The sequence below is a fragment of the Oncorhynchus gorbuscha genome, linkage group LG11 (genome assembly GCF_021184085.1).
Source record: "Oncorhynchus gorbuscha isolate QuinsamMale2020 ecotype Even-year linkage group LG11, OgorEven_v1.0, whole genome shotgun sequence".
In the NCBI taxonomy this organism is placed as follows: Eukaryota; Metazoa; Chordata; class Actinopteri; order Salmoniformes; family Salmonidae; genus Oncorhynchus; species Oncorhynchus gorbuscha.
In genome coordinates, this window is record NC_060183.1 from 46142823 (window position 1) to 46169689 (window position 26867).

At 43.4% G+C, this 26867-nt stretch overlaps 1 protein-coding gene across 1 annotated transcript in view; it reads right to left on the reverse strand.

The window, feature by feature from the left end:
* The window catches only part of glis3 (GLIS family zinc finger 3), a 34311-nt gene extending 7843 nt beyond the window's left edge, over positions 1 to 26468 (reverse strand). The window contains exons 1-8 of the mRNA XM_046369827.1: positions 26095 to 26468; positions 15606 to 16196; positions 11565 to 11772; positions 10224 to 11382; positions 1889 to 2050; positions 1354 to 1464; positions 718 to 859; positions 412 to 532 (exon numbers count right to left, since the gene is read on the reverse strand). Of these exons, the coding sequence (XP_046225783.1) occupies positions 412 to 532; positions 718 to 859; positions 1354 to 1464; positions 1889 to 2050; positions 10224 to 11382; positions 11565 to 11772; positions 15606 to 16023 (2321 nt within the window). The 5' untranslated portion in view covers positions 16024 to 16196; positions 26095 to 26468. The remainder of the gene's footprint in view (positions 1 to 411; positions 533 to 717; positions 860 to 1353; positions 1465 to 1888; positions 2051 to 10223; positions 11383 to 11564; positions 11773 to 15605; positions 16197 to 26094) is intronic.
* Between the last annotated feature and the right edge of the window lie 399 nt (positions 26469 to 26867).

A 26867-nucleotide genomic window follows, 5' to 3' on the forward strand; every position in this document is an offset into this window, starting at 1 on the left:
TACTAAGTGACAGAAGTCAGGGAAGTTTAGCGTGGTCCAGATTGTGACAGCTGCTAATGTATGTTCATCATTTGAGCATATAGGTAAAACACCCTTGTATGAATACCCATTGTTTATCATAAATGCAAATGTTCACTTTGCATATAAACTTACAACCGGCAATGACACACACACACACACACACACACACACACACACACACACACACACACACACACACACACACACACACACACACACACACACACACACACACACACACACACACACACACACACACACACACACACACACACACACACACACACACACAACAAAATAAACTCATAGTCAAAGCTGAATAAACTTCTGTGGTGAACTCAAATAGATTAGAATACTAACACTAGTTGTTCTGCTGTGTGGCTGCAGTACCTGTAACTGTCCTGCAGAGCCAGGTGTGAGCTGTTTGAGGAGCGTTGATCCTGTGGAACAGCTGGAGGGACAGGGATGGATAGAGATACACAGTGGCCTGACTGGCCACTGGACAGCAAATCTATAAAACACAGACAACAAAATAGAGATATAGATACACTGGACAAGGCTACACGCAACATAAACCCATCACTGAGACTCTAATTAAGAAGAATATACGTACATATCAAACCATGGATTTCACACCCGAGTAGGTCTACCTAACTCTAAATAAAGGCACAGTCAGAGCATCTGGATGATGTTTACCTGTGTAGTGATCTATGGAGGGGCTAGGGGATTGGCCCAACCTTCTGTCAATCATGTCCAGAGGAGAGAGGCTGGGTTTCAGGGGTTGGATGGTTAGGCAATCCGTTAATGCCTCTTGGCTCATGTCAACGGACAACCTCAGCTTTAGATCAATCACAGAGATACAGAGATCAGTATAAATGCAAGTAGAGAATAAACTACCTTGCTAATGAAAACAAACAGTGAATGTGGGAGCATTCGTAAAAACAATACGTTTTTATAGAAACAGCCCACCTCCTGCGGCAAATTGTATCTATGGTGACGTAACCTTAACTGTAAGATAGAATTAATGAGCATAATTATCCCCAACAGGGAGTTTAATATGGTCTGAGCATTACAGCGCAGCAAAGAAAATCAACTAGATTTACACATCAATATGTGGAGGCACTCTGCGTTAGTGTACTGTATACGTGGATGTGTTTGCGATACAATAGAAGTGGGGGAAAGTAAGAGGCTGTGAAAGAGAGCGGGTGTCTCAAAAGACATTGAGACTGTGATACAGTCAAGGGGATCCTTTCACTGCAAAGTGTACATTGCTGAGGGGATTGAGCAAATTTCCAAGTGTAAAGAGTAGAGTCCAGGCAGCTCCATACTGACCTTCTTCCTCAACTGCCTCTCTTTGGATGAATGGGATTTGACGTGCTTGCGCAGGGAGCTGGGGTCAGTGTAGCGCTTTACACAACCAGGGATCTGACACGCGTACGGCTTCTGCATAAACACGCACACGGCCACACACAACTGGGAATGTCACAAAACCAACAGCTTGCAGTTTCGACTTGCAGTGTGTGCATGTATGTCATTTGATTGGATTTATTTAGCCAGGATAGTCCACTCAGCCACTGTTTTCCAGGGAGTCCTGGGTTCCATATAGTCAATAAAAGCATACACATCACATAGACGCTGTCTAGATAAAAGTCGACACAGAAGCATTTGTGTACAGCTTTCTTGAAGGTGCAAATGCTAGCTAGCTGTCATGTGGGTTAAGTCCAGCCCGAGAGAGGAAAACAAGACAAAACAGAGAATGAGACAAGAGAGTGAACAAGGACGAACAATTAGAGTAAGAGATCAGTGTCTCGATTCTCAATGCGTGCGTTTCCCTGTGTGTCTGTCTGAGACATCCCACTCAACTCACCGTGTCCAGGTGGGTGCGCTGATGCTTGGCTCGGTCGCTGGAGTTGCTGAAGGCTTTGTGGCAGCCGGGGTGCTGGCATTGATAAGGCTTCTCTCCAGTGTGGCTGCGCAGGTGGATCTTCAGGTTCTCCAGCCGAGAGAAAGCCTTCTGGCAGCCCTCAAACTGCAACAACACACAAAGGGCACAGGGAGAAGAGGGATAGTGTACACTTAATATCCCTATCATTAACCTATACTGCACATCAGGGGTCCACAAAACAACATCCAAACATTCAGCATATGGAGAGCTTGAGACTACAAAGTTATATCTGCAAAACATAGGATTCTCTGAGATAATTGGTTTGAAAGGTGTCAGCAATTTTTTATGTTGTTTTCTTTTGGACTTAACAACAACATGAGTAGTATATAGATTTGAGAACATTGCACAAAACAAGGGTATATCAATAACCCAGTTTTAATGCAGATAGAAGCTCTCGATATGTAAACTACCACTGGTTAACACTATAAGAGGTGTGGTGGTCAATGTGTCCAGCAGGGGTCAGTATCTGTGTGTACACAGACTTCAGTCTGTAGAATCTGTCTTGTCTCAAGGGTCGTGTAGGATCTAAATGTGTTGACAGATGAACTCATTGTAGAAACATGCAACCACCAACTGGTAGAGAGGTTAAGGTAAAGAGGGGTTTGTTCCTCGTCAAAAGGGCTTGCTCCCTGCCCAGGTACACTAGCTGTCACAACCTATGGGATTCAAGAGTAGTGGATGGAAGCTGATCCAAGTCAGCAGAACTAAACAGCTCTCCTTTGTGCAGTACTACCAGTGGCAGACAGGCCATCTGTCACTTCGGGCAAATGCCAGATGGCCTTCCACTTTCAGCCTATTGTGCCTGTCAAACTTGTTTTTGCAAAATTATCATTATCTGACTAATAATGGGGGCCTCAGGAAATAAAATAGGCCGGTGTGTGTGGGAGCCTCAGGAAATAAAATAGGCCGGTGTGTGTGGGAGCCTCAGGAAATAAAATAGGCCGGTGTGTGTGGGAGCCTCAGGAAATAAAATAGGCCGGTGTGTGTGGGAGCCTCAGGAAATAAAATAGGCCGGTGTGTGTGGGGGCCTCAGGAAATAAAATAGGCCGGTGTGTGTGGGGGCCTTAAGAAATAAAATAGGCCGGTGTGTGTGGGGGCCTTAAGAAATAAAATAGGCCGGTGTGTGTGGGAGCCTCAGGAAATAAAATAGGCCGGTGTGTGTGGGGGCCTCAAGGAGAAAAATAGGCCGGTGTGTGTGGGGGCCTTAAGAAATAAAATAGGCCGGTGTGTGTGGGAGCCTCAGGAAATAAAATAGGCCGGTGTGTGTGGGGGCCTCAGGAAATAAAATAGGCCGGTGTGTGTGGGAGCCTCAAGGAGAAAAATAGGCTGGTGTGTGTGGGAGCCTCAGGAAATAAAATAGGCCGGTGTGTGTGGGAGCCTCAAGGAGAAAAATAGGCCGGTGTGTGTGGGAGCCTCAGGAAATAAAATAGGCCGGTGTGTGTGGGAGCCTCAAGGAGAAAAATAGGCCGGTGTGTGTGGGAGCCTCAAGGAGAAAAATAGGCCGGTGTGTGTGGGAGCCTCAGGAAATAAAATAGGCCGGTGTGTGTGGGAGCCTCAAGGAGAAAAATAGGCCGGTGTGTGTGGGAGCCTCAGGAAATAAAATAGGCCGGTGTGTGTGGGAGCCTCAGGAAATAAAATAGGCCGGTGTGTGTGGGAGCCTCAGGAAATAAAATAGGCCGGTGTGTGTGGGGGCCTCAAGGAGAAAAATAGGCCGGTGTGTGTGGGGGCCTTAAGAAATAAAATAGGCCGGTGTATCTGGGGGCCTCAAGGAGAAAAATAGGCCAGTGTGTTAGAAATGCCCGAGACGACTTCTGGTCCCAGTCCGCCCCTGAGTACTACCACCTCACTGCAATGACCTCACCCTTAAGACATGTGAATCATCACAGTTTCCTACTGTAAGTCAAGACTAGTACTTTGCTCTCTCACTCCACAGTCAAAGGGCTTGGAATGTCCTTACTTCAGTTTCACAGAGTAAAGTCATGGAACCATGACCCATTTTATTATTGTCCCTCCAGGACTGGATTCCTTGCATAGCTATACCTCTCCCTCAGTCTGAGCTGACCAACTACAAATGAATCAGTTCCTTTAATATTTGACTCATCACATTCATCTGCATCGCTATGGGACATAATTCCTTTGATTCACTCCTTTGATTCCTTTGATTTGCGTAATAACATAATGCTAACTTCCCGACTGTATTTCTCCTCGGAACTCTATCTGAATCAACATTGCCACTCTCTTCTTGCAAGACAATATCGGAATAAAATTCAAATCTCTAACGTGCTGTATAGGCAAAGTGTTACCTACTCAACAGCCACTACACTCGATGTTGTTCTGTCTGGAAGCTGGCAAACAGCAGGCGCGAACATACTGTACACTCTGCTGAGCAAAACCCCCAGCAGAGTACGGCCATTATGCCAAAACTCATTATGCCTAACTTTGACCCTCGATTCCAGTAAGGCCATTATGACTCCTTCTGATGGCAACCATATGTTCATATTGTCAAAAGGAATGGGAGTCAGACTTTATAAGCCTTAAGTAATTCAAGAGGGAGAGAGGGAGGCAGATATGCCTGATAATTCTATCAGTGCTCACCAGCCTATTAGGGATAGCAAACATATTCTGCATGACTGTATCATAGCGAATGTGTGAATTCGGGGCACAATCAACAGCATTTTAGTGCTTACAGATGAGGTCTCCCATGCAACGAGGACGATATATCTCCCTGTGGGCCTTTACCACTGCACTCTATGTCCTGCTTGTCTGGGGACACGAGTAATGACCTAACAGAAGTATCCCTGAAAGTGGAGAAAGCCACCACCATTCCATAGTCTTTCTAGTCTTTCACAAGTCTTCTTCACACACAGCAGGATATTCTGTCCAAATGCTCTCTAAAACGGTGGCATACCAGGGAAGTACACCACGACCGGACACTCCAAACCACAGTGAAGAGAAAAGGATCAGCATCGGACCATTCAGACGGGCTAGCATAAGAAAAATACAGGCCAGGGAGAATGAGCAGGATAAATAGCCATTCAGCCTGGGGATGGGAAGAGAACTGAGAACCAGCATCACACACAAATATACTGCCAGGAGCCCAGCGGTGCCCAGGAGTGGCCTGTCATGCACACTCACACACTCACACACGCACACACACACTCTCTTGCTAATAAAGCTTAGAGTCCCCTTTTAGCTGCTGTGAGGGACAGAGGGTCTGAATAGACAGCAACATGGCTCCTCAGTGGAGCTGAATGCCACAGCCAGCCTCCTGACAGGTCCTGGCAGTCGGGCATGCCCTGGGGAACAATGACCCGCCCACAGCGTGCCAGCAGAGTCAGTCTAGTGCCCTCTATAGTGCCTCAGCCTCTTTCCTCCCTCTCACATCTCCTCCCTCTCATGTCTCCTCCCTCTCACATCTCCACTCTCTCTCTCACGTCTCCTCTCTCTCTCTCACATCTCCTCCCTCTCACATCTCCTCTCTCTCTCTCTCTCACGTCTCCTCTCTCTCTCTCACGTCTCCTCTCTCTCTCACGTCTCCTCTCTCTCTCTCACGTCTCCTCTCTCTCTCACGTCTCCACTCTCTCTCTCACATCTCCTCTCTCTCACATCTCCACTCTCTCTTCTACTCTCTCTCACATCTCCACTCTCTCTTCTACTCTCTCTCACATCTCCACTCTCTGTTCTACTCTCTCTCACATCTCCACTCTCTCTTCTACTCTCTCTCACATCTCCACTCTCTCTTCTACTCTCTCACATCGCCTCTCTCTCACATCTCCTCCCTCTCACATCGCCTCTCTCTCACATCTCCTCCCTCTCACGTCTCCACTCTCTCTCTCACGTCTCCACTCTCTCTCTCACGTCTCCTCTCTCTCTCTCACATCTCCTCCCTCTCTCTCACGTCTCCTCTCTCTCTCTCACGTCTCCTCTCTCTCTCACGTCTCCTCTCTCTCTCTCACGTCTCCTCTCTCTCTCACGTCTCCTCTCTCTCTCTCACGTCTCCTCTCTCTCTCTCACATCTCCTCTCTCTCACATCTCCACTCTCTCTCTCACATCTCCTCTCTCTCACATCGCCTTTCTCTCACATCTCCACTCTCTCTCTCACATCTCCACTCTCTCACATCTCCTCTCTCTCACATCTCCTCTCTCTCACATCTCCACTCTCTCACATCTCCACTCTCTCACATCTCCTCTCTCTCACATCTCCGCTCTCTCACATCTCCTCTCTCTCACATCGCCTTTCTCTCACATCTCCACTCTCTCTCTCTCTCACATCTCCACTCTCACATCTCCTCTCTCTCACATCTCCACTCTCTCACATCTCCTCTCTCTCACATCGCCTTTCTCTCACATCTCCACTCTCTCTCTCACATCTCCTCTCTCTCACATCGCCTTTCTCTCACATCTCCACTCTCTCTCTCACATCTCCACTCTCTCACATCTCCTCTCTCTCACATCACCTTTCTCTCACATCTCCACTCTCTCTCTCACATCTCCACTCTCACATCTCCTCTCTCTCACATCTCCACTCTCTCACATCTCCTCTCTCTCACATCGCCTTTCTCTCACATCTCCACTCTCTCTCTCACAACTCCACTCTCACATCTCCTCTCTCTCACATCTCCACTCTCTCACATCTCCACTCTCTCACATCTCCTCTCTCTCACATCGCCTTTCTCTCACATCTCCACTCTCTCTCTCACATCTCCTCTCTCTCACATCTCCACTCTCTCTTCTACTCTCTCTCACATCTCCTCTCTCTCACACATCTCCTCTCTCTCACATCTCCTCTCTCTCACATCTCCTCCCTCTCACATCGCCTTTCTCTCACATCTCCTCTCTCTCACATCTCCTCTCTCTCACATCTCCACTCTCTCACATCTCCACTCTCTCTTCTACTCTCTTCTCCATCCCTTCCATGTGCCCCCTGTTCTTTCTCACATCTTTACAGAATGCTTTCCTTACTCTTATCTACAGCTCAACTCCCTTTCTTATCTTCTTCAAACGCTCAAATCTCACCCCCTCTCACATATCCTCTCCTCATGCCCAGTCAACGTCTCCTCTCCCTCTTATCTTCTCATCTATCGTCATCTTCTTTAAGTGCAAAAAGTTAGTTCATGAGATTTTGAGGTCTTTAAAACAAGAGCTGAAAACGGTTACAGAAGCTGGAGAATAAGCTGCTGCGTTAAAATACTTTGAAGTCTGAACCGGTTTCTGGCGGCAAAATCAAGTTATTTCCCTCCTTACGGTTGTAGAGATGGCGCTAAAAATCTTGGCAAACCATAAATCCCATCAGGCCTGCATTCTGTGCCGTTGCGGGCAGGACTAGAATTTCAAGCTGTCCATTGTAAGGGAAACTAAGTGGATTAAAACCAAACTACTGGGGTTGTGTTACACCTTAACGGCTACAGTCTTCGAACATCAATAAGAGATATGCTAAAATGCACACTGTGATTCCTCAAGTGAACCTACAACACCCAGCATCAAGACCATTTATAATTCAGAAGATATACATGCTTTGGGGCCCAAACAAAACCGATAACTCCAGGATGTGTCAAGATATCGTCTATATCATTCACGTAGCTGAACATCACAATGAAGCAATGTGGATTGAGTAACCAACGGGAATTATCTGAGCTGACTGATAGCTTCCTGGTTCATCTTAATTGCACAGCCATGCAGCTACCATGACACTTGAACGCCTGTATTCCCATGGAGTGCTTTATTAAACTGACTAAGCTAGAGGAACCCTGGCCTCCACATTTGCTTGGGTACCCCATATGTCTCTCTATTTAATTAACTACGATCCAGATCCAACAACACAGGGAGCTTCCATTAGAAAATAATATAGTTACTGTAGAAGGAGATATGGTTCAGCTTTCCAATAAACTGTATGAATCTATTGCGCAACATCTAAAGCTGGTCTGATAAGCTGGAAAAATGTAACCATTATTGACTATGGCGGTAATTGTTCGTCCTTTGAACAGTAAATCATCAAATGAATGTAGAGCAAAAAACATGATTAGCTAATGTGTCTACAAAGGCGTGGCTCTTGGTGCTTTCCAAAGCTCCAAACCCGTTTGAAAACTGTTGAAAGTGTTGAAATCCCAGTGATAAGGCATATATACTAAATACACAGATGAATCAACTATGTGTTAAGAGAACTGAGAGCTGACAGGTACAAGTCATGGCTTGCCTGGTGTATGTGGGGCAGTGTGCTGCGTAATCAGATCTACTTCATTGTAATGCTACCGGCTGGGCGGGCGGCTCGCGCCTCTGTCTGCCATTCACCAGCCCCATACTTCCTGTCAATCATTCCTCACAATAAGACCGAGTGTAATTCTCGGACAATCGACTGGCATGGCATCTAAGACGTTTTTAGTGAAGTGGAACTGGTTCTCTCGTTCTGTGAGAGTCTCTGCTGCCTGTCTAGCTCCTCGGCTCTGACTTTGATTGCTCAGACTGTTTTGTTCAGTAAGTATGGGTTTTCTGACAGTTTCTGTCAATTAGACTGACCTCGTTCTATTTCTTTTCAGTCTGACTTGATCAGCGTACGCTGAAATCAAGCCTGGGATGATGGGATGTCACACAATGGCTATGTCCAAATAGGCACTCTATTAAATAGGGAATAAGGTGCCATTTCCAATGTTCTGTTTTTGGGCATGACCCTGGATATTTTCCCCTGTAACACATGATTACATGGTACACAGAACCCTCTGACTGCAGCTGCAGCCTCCATAGCAACGTGACTGGTTGGTACTAATAAGTGAGTGTTTTGGAGCGAAAGGTCGACCACAGGTATGCACCCAGTTAATAATTGTCTAACCAAGAAGCAGCGAAACGAATCAAGGAATGAGAATTGTTGGCCTCTTACTCATCTGAACCTCAAGTATGTTCCCAGTGGGGTTGAGGGCGGGTGGTATCTCTACAATTGTCTCGACCAGGGATGTCAAAGTCAGTTTGCCTGCGGGCCACATTCGGAGTCCAGAAAATGTGTTTGATTTCCTTGCAGTCAAAATTGTTTGAAAATGTTTTATTCTTCCTAACTATTCGGCTTTCTTTTCGGTGACTCATAGCAACCTGGAAAGAGTAGAGAGACTGTTTCAATGTAGGTCCAATATAATTTCTACAGTTTCGTTTTAGTAATCGGTTAAAAGAAAAAAAACTCTACACTTCCAGCTTGATGAGCCTAGAAAAGAGCCCGAGCTCACTACTGCAACTAATGTGCATAGGTTATGTGCTGCTATGGCTCCTGAAGGACTCCTATAACTGCAATTACAGCACAGGAAGGCTATACAGAGCAGAACAACTCATCTGTCAACTAAACTTTGGCTTTGAACATGGTATGTTGTCATGCCGTGAAATCAAAAGAACCAAACATAGCCTTCTCTAACAGCACATCTGAGAGAACCAGAGCACTAGGACTGGGAGCACCTGTCGCAGGGGAATCCAGCCAATCCTCCTCATCAGTACCAGGTCCAAGGATACATGGCCTTCAGATGAGCTCCATTCAAGTCTCTCTCTCCTTGGCCACAGAACCAGACCCAATCAGAACCGGGCCAGGGAACATCACCTTCCCAGAACCCCAGCCAAGTCTGTCCCTGCCTGGCAGGCTCTTGGCTGCTGACAGGCCCTGTGACTGCCTGGTAGAGTAGCTCAGAGAGAGAGAGAGAGAGAAGGGACTGTGGCAGAGCAGGGATCAGGAGGCTGGCTGACTGGTGCCCTGCCAGAACTTAAGCGCTGCGCTGCCTTTGTACTGATTTAATAACTACATAATTAAGTTAACTGCCATGTCAACTATCACAGAGCTGGACTAATTAGCACATGGCCACAGTTAAGAGGAGAGAGAGACCATATTTCTGACCCAAACCTTCAGTCTTCGGACGTACATCAGAGTACACAAAGACCTTAAAGAGGTACAGCGTGCGTACTTCAAGATGTCGATTTCCCTCTAAACCGTCTCAGCAAGGCTATTAAGAGGCTGAAAGGCCCTCTACAGCTCCGGCCTAGAGGATTGGCTGGTTGACTCACAGTAGACAGGGGAGACAGCCTGGAAGGGAACTGGTGCACTCACTTCCACCTTTAGCATAATTATGGGAAAAAGATGTTAACCATTGTGCATAAGGGGGGTGGAATACCTGAGGTAACATTTTGTTCAGGTAAAGCCAATGGATCCTCAAGTGGGTGACTAAACAGATTCACACTTCACATTCACGCATTTCATAGACAGTTTTGAGGCAGAGATTGATTTGCTATGTACCGTGCACTTGTTGGGCTTCTCTCCTGAGTGGACTCTCATGTGGATGAGGAGTTTGTAGCGGGCGTTGAAGGGCTTGAACCTGCGTGGACACCCTGCCCAGAAGCAGGTGAAGTCCTCGCCTTTCCGCTGGTCCACATGGAGCTTCTCTATGTGCCTTACCAGCTCCTCCTTTTGGTCATACACAGCACTGCAGTCAACCCAGCGGCAGCAGTGGCCCCCACTGTATTCCTCTGTCTCCCCCTCCTCTTCCTCCAGCATGGGGAACAGGGACAGGGGATGGGGCAGGAGGCTGGCCCCATGCACAGGGGGAGCTGGCAGAGCCTGTGGGACAGGGCCCTGGATGTGGCTGGGAGGTCTGTGGAGGTGGAGGTGCTGGTGAGAGTGGTAGGGAGGCGGAGGGCCCTGTGGTGGACTAGCTGATCTGATGATGGTGGCCAACTCTAGCTGAAAGTGTAGAGATGGCACCAGGTCATTAGCACTCCTGGCTGCCTCCTGTAGTGTCCCTCCCTCCTCTGGGAGACACTGCTGCTCCACCACCATGTTAGCCATCTGGCTCTCCAGCGCCCCTCCTTGCTCCAGCATCTGCATGCGGCCACACTCCATCCCAGGGTGGGGGTCACTCAGTGGGATCAGGGCCAGCGTGGAGCCTGGGAGGCTGAAGAGGCCTGGAGACTGAGGATAGGGGATACAGCTCCCTCTCACCCCTAGGAAGTGGCCATAGACCTCAGGCTGGAGGGGTGAAAGGGTGTGGTGGGAAGCCGGAGAGCTCCGGGAGCCATTGATGTAAGCCACCAGCGAGGTGGGTGAGGTGCGGATGATGGAGTTGAAGTCGATGCCATAGCCATCTGACAGAGGGGACATGGAGAGGGCCCTCTTCTTGGAACGGGCTGAGTACTGCCGGGGGCTGTTGGCATCCCCGCCAAACAGGTAGGAAGGCAGGGACGCAGAGTTAGAGATGCTGGTGCTCCCTGACATAGCAGTGCCAGGGGGCATGCTGAGCAGCTCACCCCCCTCGCTGCCAAGGGTTGAGCCCTGCTGTGGGCAGAGTGGAGGAAGGACCCGGTAGCCATAGGGCCACTCCTGTCTGCCACTCAGAACTGACTGGGTCTCTGCTAGGCTCAGGGTGGTGGAGGCCAGGGACTCTCTGGAGAGCAAGGACCTGAGGCACAACACTGTAGTATGTGAGTAAGGATAGCAGTACCAGGAAAGTCTGGTAGAGTTAAGTATCACAGCTGTTTAATAACAAACATGGATTTAGTTTAAAGTAGCTCAGAAATCAGTGCAATGAAAAGAGTTTGCAGGTATACTCCCCCACCTAGAGTGGTGCAGAGGTTGACTCACCTGGCATCTGTGTAGGGTACCATCAGGCCTTGTGGGGGTTGGGAGTCTTGGGGGGCATGAGGTACCAGAGGACCTGAGGTGTAGGCCTGGGCACTCACAGGAGACACTGGGCCCAGGCTCTGGACCACCATCGGACTACTGGTGACCCAGAGGTTAGCACCAGCTGGCTGGCCCAACACCTGCATACTTGGTCCTGAGACAGAGTAACCTGGTAGAGACAAGTTCACCATTAGAGTTTTGAGGATTCACCACCAACGTCAGGGTCATACAGTAGGAAATACAATCACTTGTTTTGGTTTGTTTGAATTAGACCATATACTTTGCAAATAAAAGAAATACAGACATTTCTCCTTGCATAATAATCTCTAAATAGTGAGGAACCACATACTGTATCAATGATTAAGGGTCTAAAATGTCGAGTGACATTTCTTAGGTCTCATAAATTAATCAACACGGTTTCAAATTCATGTTCAACTGGGAATATTATAAAAATCATAATAAAGAAGAGGCCTTTACATCTGAGCATCCAGCCTTCCTGTGCTGTTGCTTGTGCTAAGACCACATTCAAACAAAATCGTTCGACACAGCTTGAAACAAGATTGAAAAAGAAAACACTATGAAAAATAATACTAATTTGAATTAATTGTGGAATCAAGTCATTCAAAGTAAATTCCAGACCAAGATAATAGAGAGACACTTGTGGAGAACTCTCACTGTGTATTAATTGTCGTGAGAGCTCCAACTACTGTGTCGTCTTCTACAATGGTCACACTTCAGTGGTTGTGGCATTGCCATTTGCATCCAACCATTGTCATCATGCCTGACACACATTTCTTAGTTTGTACTGGCAGTACCTGACTTTGATAGAGACGCAATGAATCCATGGTCCAGCGTCTGTTCATCTCCGCCACAGTTCACTCCACCATATTAACACACCAAAAACTGTGTTTGTACACCAGGGACCCATGAGGCAGATATCATCAACAGAAATCAAACACAAACCTACATTTTTTTATTTGTCTTGTTCAATAGAAGCTTATGAATCCTGTAATTCACCCTAAGAAACCTGAACTGCCCAGAGACACTTTCTGCTCTGTTAATTACGAATGAGATTGGTTTTTTCTTCCTCTTTTTCCTCCATCGCTCATTTAGGGATATGTTTTCTGCTTGGTTAGTTATCAATAAACAAGCCAGGGAGAAAGGAGTCCTGGGGAAGAACGGAGGTTAGGGTGGGAGGGCGACATTGAAGTGAAGTATGAAGACTTCTATGTAAATCAGTGCTACTTTGAAGAGTGGCGAGAAGAGAGGGGCTGATTGAAATGCTGTTTACAACATATCACTGGGACATGTGCACGCTGTGATCTTTCAATTGAAAGGGAGGAAGAGGTCCTCCGTATCGGTTCTTTGGAGGGCATAGGTATCAGGCTTTAAATCAGTCGCTTATGGTAGGGAACATTTAGCTAGCTATTAAACAGCTGATTACTTTCATAGGGTGCTTTCAATATGTTTGGAGGGACAAGTGCATCTAGAGAGGATAACTAACCTAAGGTCACGAGGGTCACAATATTTCATAATGAGGGGACAAAGTCAAGACTGATCAAAACAATTACAGTTATGGGCAATTCCATACTAAAGGAACTGCGCTGAGATAAATTGTATGCCAAACAAAAATCATTGATTTCAAAGTTTAACAAACTGTATAACTCTCTGCACAAGGACTACTTTTAACAATTTCCTGGAAGACCTGTGCAGATGCTTATAGCTACTTCCTGTAAATAGTCATGTTATTTTTTACTCATTATTGTTATTCGTTATGCACTGTATTTAGTTCCCGTGTCACTGCTTCTATTTGTATTTTTATCTTTAAATCTCTTTTGGTCATTGAACTACAGTAAGTGAAGTGGATTTACACCCAGTAACTGAATTGCAGTAATGGAATTTCATCATTGGTCCCTGATCTGTACTACACAGAAAAGCATAATTATGGATATGCATTTCATTCTCTTCATGGTGTTGTATCCTAAAATGGTACACAAAGGTATAAATATGTGATATCCTCCGATTTAGGTATTATTCTACACACTGGCTATTATTTTAATGAGCTCCACCACCAAATAAGACCACATTTGGTTGGTCCAGATTGGACCAAATATTACCCAATCACAGATGTCTATGTTTCACAAGTTTGGTCATCAAAGTACAACACAGTAGAGGTCAGTAGAAAACAGTACAGTATAGTCAAGTAGAGTATTCTTCAGTACAGTACAGTAGAGTATAGTTCAGTACAGTACATTATAGTGTACTCCACTCTAGTGTGCTCTACTGTATACTGTACTGAACTCTACTTTTATTTACTGTACTGTACTGTACTGAACCATACTCTACTTTTCTTTGCTGTAGTGTACTATACTCTACTGTGCTCTACTGTAATGTACTGTACTATACTCTACATTCCTTTACTGTAGTGTACTCTTCTGTGCTCTACTGTAATGTACTATACTCTACATTTCTTTACTGTAGTGTACTATACTCTACTGTAATGCACTGTACTGTACTATACTACACTCTACATTTCTTTACTGTAGTGTACTCTTATGTGCTCTACTGTACTGTACTGTAATGTACTGTGCTGTCCAAACTTGTGAATCATTGAGGTCTATGTTTGGGCCAAATGAAGGTCAGTACAGACGTCTGTGGAGGTTGAAATCAAGGCCAGGACCAAATGCAAACTACTTTTCAATGTCCATGGACGTCCAGTGTCGGTCAGTGTTCAGTGGGTGAGGATCCTGGTTCTAGTAAATGGAAAGGGAGTCTCAGTAAGAGCCGGGAGAGGGGACATTCAGAGAGAGGGAGTGAGAGAGGGAGGGGTTGTCTAGACTTTTCACACACTTGCTTTGACCACCAGATGACAGAAAGAGAAATAAAACAGTTGTCAGCTGAACATAACAGAATGCCAGTGGATGGGAGGACAGTAGCAGGTGACCCAACTGTGGTTTGTGACTGCTTGGAGTTCCCATTGTAGCTAATTCATTTGAAGAAATTCTGTAATCAATTTGTTTTAATCACTTATTAATCTACAAAATTAACTAAATTAATATCAGTAAAAACACTAGAACTAACTGGCAGGTCTGTGTGTCCCTGAACAAAGTAAACTATATTTCGTTTCCAATAATTAGTTAAATAAAGTCCACCTGTGTGCAAAATCAAAAGTAACAGTCAGTATCTGGTGTGGCCACCAGCTGCATTAAGTACTGCAGTGCATCTCCTCCTCATGGACTGCACCAGATTTGTCAGTTCTTGCTGTGAGATGTTACCCCACTCTTCCACCAAGGCACCTGCTAGTTCCCGGACATTTCTGGGGGGAATGGCCCTAGCCCTCAACCTCCGATCCAACAAGTCCCAGCTCAATGGGATGAGGCATACTGCTCGTTCTGTGCGTGAGTCAGTAGAAAGGCCTCTTTAGTGCCCTAAGTTTTCATAACTATGACCTTAATTGCCTACCATCTGTAAGCTGTTAGTGTCTTAACCTCCGTTCCACAGGTGCATGTTCATTAATTGTTCATGGTTCATTGAACAAGCATGGGAAATTTAGGGAAGTTTAAACCCTTTACAATGAAGATCTGTGAAGTTATTTGGATTTTTACGAATGATCTTTAAAAGACGGGGTCTTGAAAAAGGGATGTTTCTTTTTTTGCAGTTTATTTCTAATAGATTTTAAGGCTTTTTCTGGTAGATGTTTTCTAAGACCTCTTTTCTACCTGTTTGACAAGAAATCAAAGCCTGTGCTTATTCCTAATTTCTAGAATGGAAATGGTTGAAAAATGTACATGTCTTAATAAAACATAAATAGAGCCTTAGCTTTCATTTGACACCCAATTTGATATCCTCCTATGAACTTCACATGTTGGTGCTCATGGAACCTTTCACATGGAAATGACCTTATCCTGCATAAAATGTCAAGACATCACTCTCATCTACACTCGTGTAAATGTATTAGTCTGCATGTAATACAGTATATCGACAAAGCTTACAATAACGTACCTTTGACACCACTGTCAGAGCAGTCAGACGTCATGCCCTGATTGGTGGCTGCAATGCTGATGGGTGGGAGTTGAAGGGCGGGCACTTGTTGCCTTGACATCTGTGAGACACTCGACACATTCGGCTGTTTCCCATTGGTCAACATCTGTCTGCGGAGGCTCAAAGTAGGGAGCAGGACAGAACTCCCAGAATTCCCAGAGTTTGTCCCGGAGCTGAGGGGTACTTGGGAGTGGTGGACACCCCCTCCTCTATCCCAGCTGCTACCCACTGGAGAGGGGCTCAGGGTGGTACAGAATCCTGGGGACAGGGTGGTGCGCATAGGCATCCTGATGGAGGGGGCCTGCTGTCCTGTGATCATGCCCAACGATGGGGGTACACCAGAGGGCGAGACCAAGAGGTGACAGCCCTTACCATTCATGTCTGACCCGGTTTCTTTTTCACAAACAGCCTTGGAGGGTTTAGGAGACAAGAACAACTTTTCCCACAATGCTCCTCTTCCCAAAAGTCATGCTTGAGTCAGCAGAAGATCCGTGGCTAAATCAGCATCTCATCTTCAGGCTCTCAGTGGTCTATCCATACGGACAAAGACATCTGAAATATATCAGTGAGACAGGCACACATTTATAGTTATGAGTAATAAATGAACCACATACTCATGGTTCCCAACTCTAGTCCATCGAGAACCCCCAACAGTACACATTGTTATTGTATCCCAAGACAAAAAACACCTGATTCAATTAATTGCGGGCAGGATTAGTTGACAAGTTGAATTAGGTGTCCTTGTCTGGGACGTTTGACAGCAAACAGAACTACAACAGAAACCGTAAATGTGAGCAACTATGGGGCAAAACAGACGGGCATGGCTTATATTGTTAACAACAGGTAAATTATATTTAGTCTCCAATAATTAGTTAAATAAAGTCCATCTGTGTGCAATCTAAGTGTCACATGATCTGTCACATGATCTCAGTATATATACACACCTGTTCTGAAAGGCCCCAGAGTCTGCAATACCACTAAGCAAGGGGCACCACCAATCAAGTGGTACCATGAAGAAGAAGGAGCTCTCCAAATAGGTCAGGGACAAAGTTGTGGAGAAGTACAGATCAGGGTTGGGTTATAAAAAAATATCAGAAACTCTGAACATCCCACAGAGCACCATTATTAAAAAATGGAAAGAATATGGCACCACAACAAACCTGTCAAGAGAGTGCCGCCCACCAAAACTCACAGACTAGGCAAGGAGGGCATTAATCAGAGCGGAAACAAAGAGACTGGAGCTGCAAAGCTCCACAGCGGAGATTGGAGTATCTGTCCATAGGACCACTTTAAGCTGTACACTCCACAGAGCTGGGCTTTAAGGAAGAGTGGCCAGAAAAAAAAGCCATTGCTTAAAGAAAAAAATATGCATACATGTTTGGTGTTTGCCAAAAAGCATGTGGGAAAATCCCCAAACATATGGAAGAAGGTACTCTGGTCAGAGGAGTCTAAAATTAAGCTTTTTGGCCATCAAGGAAAACGCTATGTCTGGTGCAAACCCAACACCTCTCATCACCCCGAGAACATGGTGAAGCATGGTGGTGCCAGCATCATGCTGTGGGGATGTTTTCATCAGCAGGGATTGTGAAACTGGTCAGAATTGAAGGATTGATGGATGGCGTTAAATACAGAGAAATTCTTGAGGGAAACAGTCTTCCAGAGATTTGAGACTGGGACGGAGGTTCACCTTCCAGCAGCACAATGACCCTAAGCATACTGCTAAAGCAACACTTGAGTGCTTTAAGGGGAAACATTTAAATGTCTTGAAATGGCCTAGTCAAAGCCCAGACCTCAATCCAATTGATAATCTGTGGTATTACTGAAAGATGGCTATACACCAGCAGAACCCATCCAACTTGAAGGAGCTGGAGCAGTTTTGCCTTGAAGAATATACAAAAATCCCAGTGGCTAGATGTACCAAGCTTATAGAGACATACCCCAAGAGACTTGCAGCTGTAATTGCTGCAAAAAAGTGGCTCTAACAAAGTATTGACTTTAGTTATGAATAGTGAAGCATGCTCAAGTTTGCTTTTTTTTGTCATATTTATTGTTTGTTTCACAAGAATTTTTTTTTTGCATCTTCAAAGTGGTGGACATGTTGTGTAAATCAAAAGATACAACCCCCCCCCAAAAAATATCTACTTGAATTCCAGGTTGTAAGGCAACAAAATAGGAAAAATGCCAAGAAGGGTAAATAATTTCGCAAGCCACTGTAGAGAAGAGGTCAGAGAACTGGCAGTATGGTGCCAGGACAACAACCTCTCCTTCAATGTGAGCAAGGAAAAGGAGCTGATCGTAGACTACAGGAAAAGGCCATTTACATCAACGGTGCTGTAGTGAAGTGGTCGAGAGTTTCAAGTTCCTTGGTGTCCACATCACCAACAAACTATCATGGTCCAAACACACAGTTGTGTGTTCTTTTCCCCCTCAGGAGACTGAAAGACTTGGCAATAGTCCCCAGATCCTCAAAGAGTTTTATCAGCTGCACCATCGAGAGCAACCAGAACTGTTGCATCACCGCCTGGTATGGCAACTGCTCGGCATCTGACCACAAGGAGCTACAGAGGGTAGTGCGAATGGCCCATAACATCACTGGGCCAAGCTTCCTGCCATCCAGTACCTATATATCACGATAACAACACCCACCTGTAGCACACGTTCCAGCAGGTATATCTCACTGATCATCCTCAAAGCCAACACCCCATTTGGCCACCTTTCCTTCAAGTTCTCTGCTGCCAGTGACTGGAACCAATTGCAAAAATCGCTGAAGTTGGAGACTTTTATTTCCCTCACCAATTTTAAACATCAACTATCTGAGCAGCTAACCGATCGCTGCAGCTGTACATAGTCCATCTGTATATAGCCCACCCAATCTATCTACCTCATCCCCATACTGTTTTTATTTGATTTACTTTTCTGCTCTTTTGCACACCAGTATCTCTACTTGCACATCATCATCTGCTCATTTATCACTCCAGTGTTAATCTGCTAAATTGTAACTATTCGCTCCTATGACCTATTTATTTTCTACTGTCTCATTGATTTGTTTAATGTGTTATTGGCTTGTTTATTGTTTACTCCATGTGTAACTCATGTTGTTGTCTTTGTCACACTGCTTTGCTTGATCTTGGCCAGATCGCAGTTGTAAATGAGAACTTGTTCTCAACTGGCCTACCTGGTTAAATAAAGGTGAAACAAATAAATAAATCAATAATAATAATAGGCGGTGTCAGAGGAAAGCCCATAATATTATCAGAGACTCCAGTCACCCAAGTCATAGACTGTTTTCTCTGCTACCACACGGCAAGCAGTACCGGAGCGCTAAGTCTAGGACCAAAAGACTCCTTAAAACAGCTTCTACCCACAAGCCATAAGACTGCTGAACAATTCATTAAATGGCCATCGGACTATTACATTGACACCACCCCCTCTCCATTTGTTTATACATGTTGCTACTTGCTGTTTATTATCTATGCATAGTCACTTCACCCCTACCTACATGTACAAATTACCTCAACTACCTGTACCCCCGCACACTGACTCGGTATCAGTACCCCCTGTATATAGCCTCGTTATTGTTATGTTAATATATTACTTTTATTTATTTATTTTATTTTTTGTGATTTTTTTTTACTTTAGTTTATTTGTTAAATATTTTCTTAACTCTTCTTGAACTGCACTGTTGGTTAAGGGGTTGTAAGTAAGCATTTCACGGTAAGGTACACTCGATTGGCCCGACTAACTGGTGCCTGTATATAGCCTCGCTACTGTATATAGCCTCGCTACTGTATATAGCATTGCTACTGTTATTTTCCACTGTGTTTTTAATGCTGTTTTTTAAATTTCTTTACTTATCTATTGTTCACCTAATACCTATTTTTTACTTAAAAATTGCACTGTTGGTTAGGGCCTGTAATTAAGCATTTCAGTGCACGTGACAAATACACTTTTTTTTATTTGATTTGACAAATAAAGTTTGATTTGGTTAGCTAGCTAGCGAATTTCCTCCAGCCTTCTATCAAATGTCACATCCTGTTCTCAGATACCGCGGATATTGGAAAAATTACTCATATTTCATATTTCCATTATGGATAACATGCTAAGTGTAGCTACAGCTTTCAACAACAGTGTCGCCCTGAATTCTGCTGGTGCTGGTATCATGCAGCTCTTACTGGTTGATGCCGAGTGGGAAGAATATTTTGAAAGTGTTTTAGTCTGCTGTGATTAATCATCACCCATATGCAGGTAAGAGTCCCCTGTGAAACAGCTTGCTAGCTTCATGTGCATACTTCATTAGCTAGCTCAACACAGTGTCATAAAGTTGTTTTTGTTGCTAGCTACGCACTGGGCACAAACTGGTTGAATCAATGTAATTTGTCAACATATTGCGATGTGGAATCTACGTGGAAAACAGTGGAGGCTGTTGAGGGGAGAACGGCTCATGATAATGGCTGGAATGAAGTGAATGGAATGGCATTAAACTATGTGTTTAATGTATTTGATTCCATTCCACCTATTCCGCTCCAGCCGTTACTATGAGCCCATCCTCCCCAATTAAGGTGCAGCCAACTTCCTGTGGTGGAACATACATTGGATTTGAAAAAAGTTCTGAACCTTTGTTAAAACTGTCATTTTGAGGGTAACATTTCAACAACCAAAATATATTGAATTTGTACAACTGAGCTCACTTTGCACATTGCGCTACAGTTAATCTAGAGATATATCAGATTATGCCTTAACTGTAAGATGTAGTAGGGAGTTGTAGTTTCCAACAGGCCAATGTTCTACATAATTATCACGTTTTCTGTGCTAAACTAACTACAATGACCACAATCCATTGCACGGCTACTCGTACAGTCTGTGTTTCTTTTACACTTGCTACACAAGACACAGAAGAATGTGCGATCAAGAGAGGATACATAAAGTATGCCTTATTTACTTTGAAGATCTACTAAAATAGTGATTTTGTCAGACAGCATAGGCAGCAGCTCTATAGAGATGAGATGATGACTTGGAATTAAATAATAAAGTCATCAAATAAAACAAATGTATTATACACAACAACTGAAATATTTTATTAAAGTGAAGTAATGTGGGGCCTTCCAGGTGGCGCAGTGGTTAAGGGCGGTGTACTGCAGCGCCAGCTGTGCCACCAGAGACTCTGGGTTCGTGACCGGGAGGTCCGTGGGCGACGCACAATTGGCCCAGTGTCGTCCGGGTTCGTCTCTCCCGAGCCCGTACGGGAGTTGGTGCGATGAGATAAGATAGTAGCTACTAAACAATTGGATACCTCAAAATTGGGGAGAAAAAAGGGCTAAAAAAAGAATAATAATAAAGTTAAGTAATGGTTAATAAGTGATAAGCAGTAATGAACATTCACTACCATCATGGGACTTCTATTAATTGTTTTAATCCGTGTTTTTGTTTTATTCAAGCAACATAATGCATAAACATAGTGCATGTATTTATTTTTTAAATGATCAAAACTGAAATCAAAAATCTTTATTATTTTTTAAATAATCGTGCCGAAAACGAACCGACCTCAAAAAAGCACTAATAATAAACAAATAATAATAATAATAACTCATAATGAACACAGCATACAGGTAGCATGCTAGCTAGCTAGCTAGCTAACTTTAGCCGGCTAGAACTCTAGCTAGCTAATGTTGTCTAATGTTTATTGTTGATGTTCCGAGCCATGCATGACATGATGATAATCTTTGTCATGTTTGTCAGTTGGTCATGTTAAACCACCAAAAATAGCCACTGTGGTGCATATGCTAACCCATGTTAGCCAGGTGATAGGTACATACAGGCTAAGGTTTTCTTGCTAGCTAGCCACAATTAAATAATGGCTAAAAAGCTATCTAGATTGGATAATAGATTTAGATTTATGTAGTTTTTTGCATTTTCAACTAACTGGCTAGCTAGACGAATATCATTTACATTTAGCTAATTATGAAGTTAAATGTTTGCTAAATAAGTTGTGTCAGCAATGCCATTGTTTGACTGGAAGCAGGTTGACTACAGGGCTTGTTTTTTAGCTGGTGAATTAGTACAGCTGTAGCAGTCAACAGCCAATAACAAGCTATTAGAGTATGAATGTATTTATGTTTTAACTCTAACCTATTTCCTGGAATTTGTCTTTCAGCATAAGAAGAACCTGCTCTCCTCTGCAAGTACAAGGAGATGAACAAGGGTGAACAAGCAGCACTTTCGGTATTTTGTATTTGTATTTTATGAGCTTATTGCTTGACCTTGGGGTCAGTGAATGTTAGTGCTGGGTTTGTTATTTTTAATACAAGGTTTTAAAGTCTTGTCTATTTTAGTCTGCTTTCCTCTTTTTCGGCTTCAAATGTCTGGAGCCTGGTGTTGTTGTAGCCAAGGAGCTTTCATTCAGATGGAACCAGATTTCAGCTGCTTTGCAACGTTGACATCCTTCCTCCCAGAGATGTGCAAGCATCCCCTGGACTGGACACACCCCGGCAAATATATATTTTTGAAAATGAAAAGGCCATGAATATTACATGTCCTGCTCCAAATGGCAGGTCAGAAATAGATTCCTTTGTTCATATCATAACATGACATGTACCAAAGTCACTCAAAGGCAGTGGCGTGTATTCATGGCCGCCAAGGGAAGCCGGGCTTCCCAAAAAAATTGACCAAGAAAAAATTTAAATACATAAAATGATTTATCTTTTGTCTCTCTGTGTTTCCTCATTTTCTTTCAATTCGCAACCGGCTGAATGTATCGCACAGGAGAAAGCATTCGAGCGAGTGAAAGAGCACCTCTCTGTCTCTCTAAGTGTAGGCCATCTATCTGATGCTGTCTGGTCCAAACGAGTATGACATTGTTGCCACCCGTAGCATTGAAGGCAAAGGAAGCCAGCAAGCATTTGGCCTCCCTTGATAATTTGCCAATCAGCGTTGATCTAAAATGTAAATGGTCCTGGCGCACCAAAGAAAAGTGTCAAAGGAAGCCAACTTAGATTTTGCCATCACACCTCTATCAAATCCCATTGAGAGCATACATCATTGACAGAGAAACTTGTTGCTTCTCATTGTGTTGTTGTCCTCCATGGCTAGCTAGCTAATATGGTCCCTTTCCTAAATTAGCCATGGATTGAGATGGGATTTGGACTTGTGGTTTTACTTAATTCTCCTTACTGGCCAATGATTATAACGGTGATTCTGATCCAACCATTAATTCATACATTGTTGTGTCCCTGACCTGAGAGGATGGAAGTTCAATATGTAGCTAAATGTAGAAGGCTCATGTTAACTAGCTAATGTTGCCCATGAATGGAAGATAGGCGAGCGAGCAAGCATTTTAGCTAGGTAGCCTAGGACAACAAAAAATAAGTGAGTAGTGTATGACAGAGTGATAGACATGAAAGAGAGGAGGATGGCATTGGTGTTTCTCTACAAGTAGGGTTAGTCAACATGTCAAATCAAAGAAAATGTTATTGGTCACATACACATGGTTAGCAGATGTTATTGCGAGTGTAGCAAAATGCTTGAGCTTCTAGTTCCGACAGTGCAGCAATATCTAACATGTAATCTAACAATTCCACAAGAATTACCTAATACACACAAATCTACTTGCATGAACGTGCACTCACACGCACACGCACACACACACACACACACACACACACACACACACACACACACACACACACACACACACACACACACACACACACACACACACACACACACACACACACACACACACACACACACACACACAGAAAGCAGAACCATGGACAGCTACAACATATTTAGCTTACTCTGTATCTTTTAGTTGTCACTGTATTAGACTAAGCAGTGGTGATTTGATGGTTTTGAAATGTTGAAGCTGAAATGGTGCTGGAATAGTGCAGACAGCTCCTGTTTTCTTTGTGATTTACGGTAACTCTCTGTGGTTCTAAATCAGTAGTTGTTTAGTGGTCCAAAAATGGCGGAAACATTAACTTTCTTGACCATACTGTAGGTCATATAACTGTCTGTTACTGTACATGCAATATGCTTTGTGGACTTCACTGGACAGAGGTTGCTATCTGGTTTTGTGATAAAACAAAGGTGTGGTTGAATTTATTCTGCCACTGTGTCTTCTTATTGTATCAACCTTTAGGCTTATATGTCACATTTGCAAGGCATATGAATTAACAGGTTATAGAGAAAACAACACAATTATCACAACACAAAAGTTTGGGGTCACTTAGAAATGTCCTTGTTTTTCAAAGAAAAGCACATTTTTTGTCCATTAAAAAACATAAAATTGATCAGAAATACAATGTAGACATTGTTAATGTTGTAAATGACTATTGTAGCTGGAAATGGCAGATTTTTAATGGAGTATCTACATAGGTGTACAGAGACCCATTATCAGCAACCATCACTCCTGTGTTCCAATGGCACGTTGTTTTAGCTAATCCAAGTTTACAATTTTAAAGGCTAATTGATCATTAGAAAACCATTTTGCAATTATGTTAGCACAGCTTAAAACTTTTGTTCTGATGAAAGAAGCAATACGACTGGCATTCTTTAGACTAGTTGAGTATCTGGAGTATCAGCATTTGTGGGTTCGATTAATGGCTCGAAATGGCCAGAAACACAGAACTTTCTTCTGAAACTTGTCAGTCCATTCTTGTTCTGAGAAATTAAGGATATTCCATGCCAGAAATTGCCAAGAAACTGAAGATCTCGTACAATGCTGTGTACTACTCCCTTCACAGAAGAGTTGCAAAGAAAACGCCATATCTCAGACTGGCCAATAAAAAGAAAAGATTATGATGGTCAAAAGAACACAGACACTGGACAGAGGAACACTGCCTAGAAGGCCAGCATCCCTAACCCTCTTCACTGTTGTGGGTACTTTTTAATGAGGCTGCCAGTTTAGGATTTGTGAGACGTCGGTTTCTCAAACTAGACACTCTAATGTACTTGTCCTCTTGCTCAGTTGTGCACCGGGGCCGCCCACTCCTCTTTCTATTCTGGTTAGGGCCAGTTTGAGCTGTTCTGTGAAGGGAGTAGTACACAGCGTTGTACGAGATCTTCAGTTTCTTGGCAATGTCTCGCATGGAATAGCCTTCATTTCTCAGAACAAGAATAGACTAACAAGTTTCAAAAGAAAGTTATTTGTTTCTGGCCATTTTTTTCTTTCAAAAACAAGGACATTTCTAAGTGACCTCAAACTTTTGCACGGTTGTGTGGGTTCTAATATGTTTTTTTTGGGGGGGGGGGGGGGGGGTTCTTGGCTTCCCCAGTGATTTTACCCACGCACCACTACTGCTCAAAAGGATCTTATGATATGTGTTTGGGTGTTTTAAAGTTGTTCCTTCTTGTAAACTAGCACCTGAAGTTAATCAGATATTGTAATATTTAAATATTTTCCTTGTTTTTTTAAGCAATGTACCTCACTGCTTTAGCATATGGCCACAGTCACATGGGTTCCCATGTGACTTCTTAAAGAGATGGGTGGGTCTAAGGCTTAAGAGTGTTTGAACTATGTTAAATGGGCGTGAAAAAAGAGAAGCACTATAGCTGTTCAATATGAAAGGTTATCTTTATCATACAACAAATAGGCAATTTAATACCGTTAATGTTTTGCCTAATTAGGGAATTAGTGAGATAATGTACAGAATATCTATTTTGGCAATTTGGTGAAAATATTTATTTTATAAATAGATGTTTCCCAAGGATTATTGTAAAGCAAGTGTGTAAATGGCTGCAAAATCTTTGAAAGCCTTTTTCTCCTAAATGGAATTATACATGAATCAACATTTAAAGCAACATTACTTCCCCATGTTTGATCCAACTACAGTGTACCATTTTGAAGCGCTGAGTCGGTAACGTTACTTGAATAAAATGTGAAAACAAAATGCAAATCCCTTACATTTGATTTAAGCCCCCCACAAATGCACTTTCTGTCTCAAAACCATGACAGGCATATTCTAAATCAAATCGTACATGCTTTATCATTAAAAACAACTTTCTACAAGACAGATTGCAGTTTCTATTTACTGTTGGCTACTTTGTTACTAAACATGACAAGCATATTCTAAATCAAATCGTACATGCTTTATCATTAAAAACAACTTTCTACAAGACAGATTGCAGTTTCTATTTACTGTTGGCTACTTTGTTACTAAACATGACACGCATATTCTAAATCAAATCGTACATGCTTTATCATTAAAAACAACTCTCTACAAGACAGATTGCAGTTTCTATTTACTGTTGGCTACTTTGTTACTAAAGACGAATTGCAATGGCAAGTAATTTGGTAGATTTAGCACAGAGTGAGAACACTTATTTAAAATGTTTGTAGTAGGCCTATCATTGTCAACCCTAACGTTAACAGTAAATTAAAGTAAATAAAAAGTTAATGACAATGTCAAACTTCTATTGAATTGTAAATACTGTCAATTACATGTTTACTCACCTGAAAAGTCTTTAGCACGGAAACTATCATCTGTCAAGTAGTAGCTTGTCAGGTGAAAACTCGAAACAGCAAGGCAATAATGACTTCAAATAATGTATCTAAGTATGATCATTTCTCGGTAGATTGCCAGGTCAAAATTCGAAACGGCAAGGTGATGATGACATCGTTAAGTATCTAAATAAGACAGATTTTCGACATCACCACACAGTTAAGGTGAAATTACTGTTCGCAGTTTCGATACATTATTCATATCTATGTTTGAGAAGTTGAGAAGTTGTGATGAAGTTGGTCCCACGCGCTCTTTGCACCCAGTCACTGAGCCTCTTGTTGGTAGGCTACGTATTCGTTTTGGTCATCATCTCCAGCAGGGAGGTGTATCGGTTATCCTTTTGCCCTTGTGTGTGAGCGATGTGATTTCATATTCAAGCAGCCTGGTCTCATATAATAGACGTAACACAGTAAACGAAAATCCAGGACACTCAAATTAGTATGATATGTTATGTTTTGTATAGTTACACAAGACAGAACAGGTTACTTAAGGCAAAGCTTGCATGTTCGAATCTCAGCAAGCACATTAGCATTTTAGCTAATTAGCTCATTTGCAACTGCTTACTACTTTTTACCTACTTTGCAACTACTTAGCATGTTAAATAACCCTCCCCCTAACCTTAAAACCCTTTAACCTAACTACTAACACTAACGTCAACCCTAACTTTAACCCTAACCTTAACACATAGCTAACGTTAGCATTAGCCACCTAGCTAATGTTAGCA